This window comes from Lactuca serriola, chromosome 6, assembly GCF_051521515.1.
Source record: "Lactuca serriola cultivar US96UC23 chromosome 6, Lser_US96UC23_V15, whole genome shotgun sequence".
In the NCBI taxonomy this organism is placed as follows: domain Eukaryota; kingdom Viridiplantae; phylum Streptophyta; class Magnoliopsida; order Asterales; family Asteraceae; genus Lactuca; species Lactuca serriola.
Window position 1 is genome coordinate 120,879,255 of NC_136413.1, and position 2,687 is coordinate 120,881,941.

The following is a 2,687-nucleotide window of genomic DNA, read 5'->3' on the forward strand; positions in this document are numbered from 1 at the left end:
TAAGAGCAACTATCGCATCTGAGATGAAGATGAACTCGACGAGTTCAAATGGAAAGTCTCGATTCTGTTATAAGGGGAAACTCGACGAGTTAGATCGCAGGTTCGAAGTTCTTTGAATTATAGGACTCGACGAGTTGAAGGACCAACTCGGCGAGTTGAGTCAACCAAAATGTTGACTTGGACCTTATTGGTTTTGGGCTTAGTTATGGGTCTTGTTGGGCCAGGGGTAAAATGGTCATTTTACCCCAAGATTGGATTATGGATCATGGTTTAGAACTTAGTTGCTAATTGGGTATTGTGATGAAAATTGTAGTTTGGGAAGCCGTCAGGGCAGCAGCTAGGACGTTCGGGCAGCGAGCTTCAATATTCGAGGTGAGTTACCTTCCAGTAAAAGTTGGTCTAAGGCACCAAGGCCGGCCCACTAGTAAGAGTTATAGTAGAGATAATTGTCTTCGTATTTTGGGATCATATTTTTTTTGTTCCGGAATTCCTATTTTCGATGTGTAATATTCTAATATAAATAATTAAAATAGTTTTGGGTTGGTCATAATGCATTATCAACATGTATTGCTACCCCATAATGTGTTATGTTCATTCCGGAGATGTTCTTCGCGTTCCAGATTAAGTTTCTAAAGACAAAAATCTTAAAAGTAAACTACTAACTATAAGGGTAAAGAACTTACTCGTAAAACAATCAGGTCATCATGATCGTCTTCCACATCTTAAGTCTCAGAATACATGTCGGAATGCCGGAGAGCATGTATCAGAATTCGTTTGTAAATTGAGATCTCGAATGTATTAGAGTATAATTCGAAAAATGAATTTCAAAATCGCAATCCGGAATAAACAATGGTGACCTGAAATTGACATTTTAGACGGTCTTTAATGGTCCGTCCAACTTGCTATTGAGTTTGAAATGCACTCCGTAATGAACCATTTCAGATACAATGGTCATTTTAAAAAAAATAATAATTTTAAAATATTATCTAAAATAAAATACCCAAAAAATTTTGTTAAATTATTCAATTTTCCAAATGTTTATTCCAAAGAAATTAAATAAATAACCAAAATCTTGCATACCTTCCACCAATTGGCAACTTTAATGCAAAGAGAAAACGTGGTGGTGCCAGTCATGACAGTCCTGGAGAAGTGGCATCATATCCAGCAGCCACGTCACCACTTCCGCCACGTCTCCCCTCCGGCGACCCCCTTTAAATTCCTCTGCAAATCCACTTCTTTTCACATTTCCAATTCAATAACCACCATGCCTGGCATCACGATCGGAGACTCTCTCCCGAACCTCCAAGTCGACACCACTCATGGCAAAATCAACCTCCATGACTACGTCGGCGACTCCTTCACCATCATCTTCTCTCACCCAGGTACGATTCAATATCGCCATAACTGTGCACAATATCGAAACTAAAAGTAGATACAAATGTTCTGAAATCGAAACTCCATAACTACAGGTGACTTCACTCCTGTTTGCACGACGGAGCTGGGAATGATGGCTGCATACGCGGATAAGTTTGCTGAAAGGGGAGTGAAGTTATTGGGGTTATCGTGTGATGATGTTGCGTCTCACAAGGAGTGGATCAAAGATATCGAAGCTTATAATGTATATTCTTCTATGTTTATGGTTATACCGTGTAGTTAACTAATGAAGTAGGATGATTGTTATTGTTGCAGAAAGGGAAGAAGGTGACATATCCGATCGCTGCTGATCCAACCAGAGATATAATCAAGCAGCTGAACATGGTGGATCCCGATGAGAAAGATGACGCTGGGCACAACCTCCCTTCTCGAGCCCTGCACATCGTGGGTCCTGACAAGAAGGTTGGATTATAATATAAACTGCTATATTTGATCTTCATGATTCATGATTCATAATGATTTTCTTCATTGATGGTGTTAGATTAAGTTGAGTTTCCTGTATCCGTCGAGCACTGGGAGGAACATGGATGAGGTCGTGAGGGCGTTGGACTCGTTGCTGAAGGCTTCTAAGCATAAGATAGCAACGCCGGCGAACTGGAAGGAGGGGGAAGCGGTGGTGATAGCTCCGAGTGTGTCTAACGATGAAGCTAGAAAGCTGTTTCCTAATGGTTTCAAGACTGCTGATCTTCCATCGAAGAAGGAATATTTGCGTTTTACTAATGTTTGACTTGGGTTTATCTATCTGTGTACGTATATCGATGATAAATTTTGGTATGTGCATGATGGAATGACCTTTATATATGAAGGTAGATTCGAATAATAGTATCATTTTGGCTTATGTTTTATGTAAATTTACGTGTCTATATTGGCGTGATTTTTGGTGTGTTAATCTTTTGTTTCCTTTTCTCTTGCCTGTATATTCTAGGCAAGTCTTTGCATTATGTTTTTACCACATTTTAGCAGGCAGAATTTATGCTCTAGCATTCTTTAGATTTCATCACCTATATGTATATATGTATCATTGGCTTATTGAGAAAAGTCAGATTATTCCCATTTCATTACTCTCATAATACCAAATTGATTCTCTCAAAGCTTTCCTCTGATGATAAAGCTTCCGCCAGTTCATTTCTTTCTCCACATGCTCTTCCAAGCAATGACAATCCGGGTAAATTGATAACCCATACACAATTGAAGGGCCCTAATTTTGAAGAATGGGCAAAGGTAATTAGGGTTTTGTTGGGTGCGTAGAAGAA

General features: G+C 39.3%; 1 protein-coding gene across 1 annotated transcript; it reads left to right on the forward strand.

The window, feature by feature from the left end:
• The first annotated feature begins 1,256 nt into the window (after nucleotides 1-1,256).
• PER1 (1-cysteine peroxiredoxin 1) lies at nucleotides 1,257-2,308 on the forward strand. Its single transcript, XM_079006337.1, has 4 exons — nucleotides 1,257-1,382; nucleotides 1,470-1,618; nucleotides 1,690-1,836; nucleotides 1,916-2,308. Exons 1-4 carry the CDS (start codon nucleotides 1,265-1,267, stop codon nucleotides 2,159-2,161), a joined length of 660 nt encoding a protein of 219 aa, XP_078862463.1. The 5' UTR covers nucleotides 1,257-1,264; the 3' UTR covers nucleotides 2,162-2,308.
• The last annotated feature ends 379 nt before the right edge of the window (nucleotides 2,309-2,687 follow it).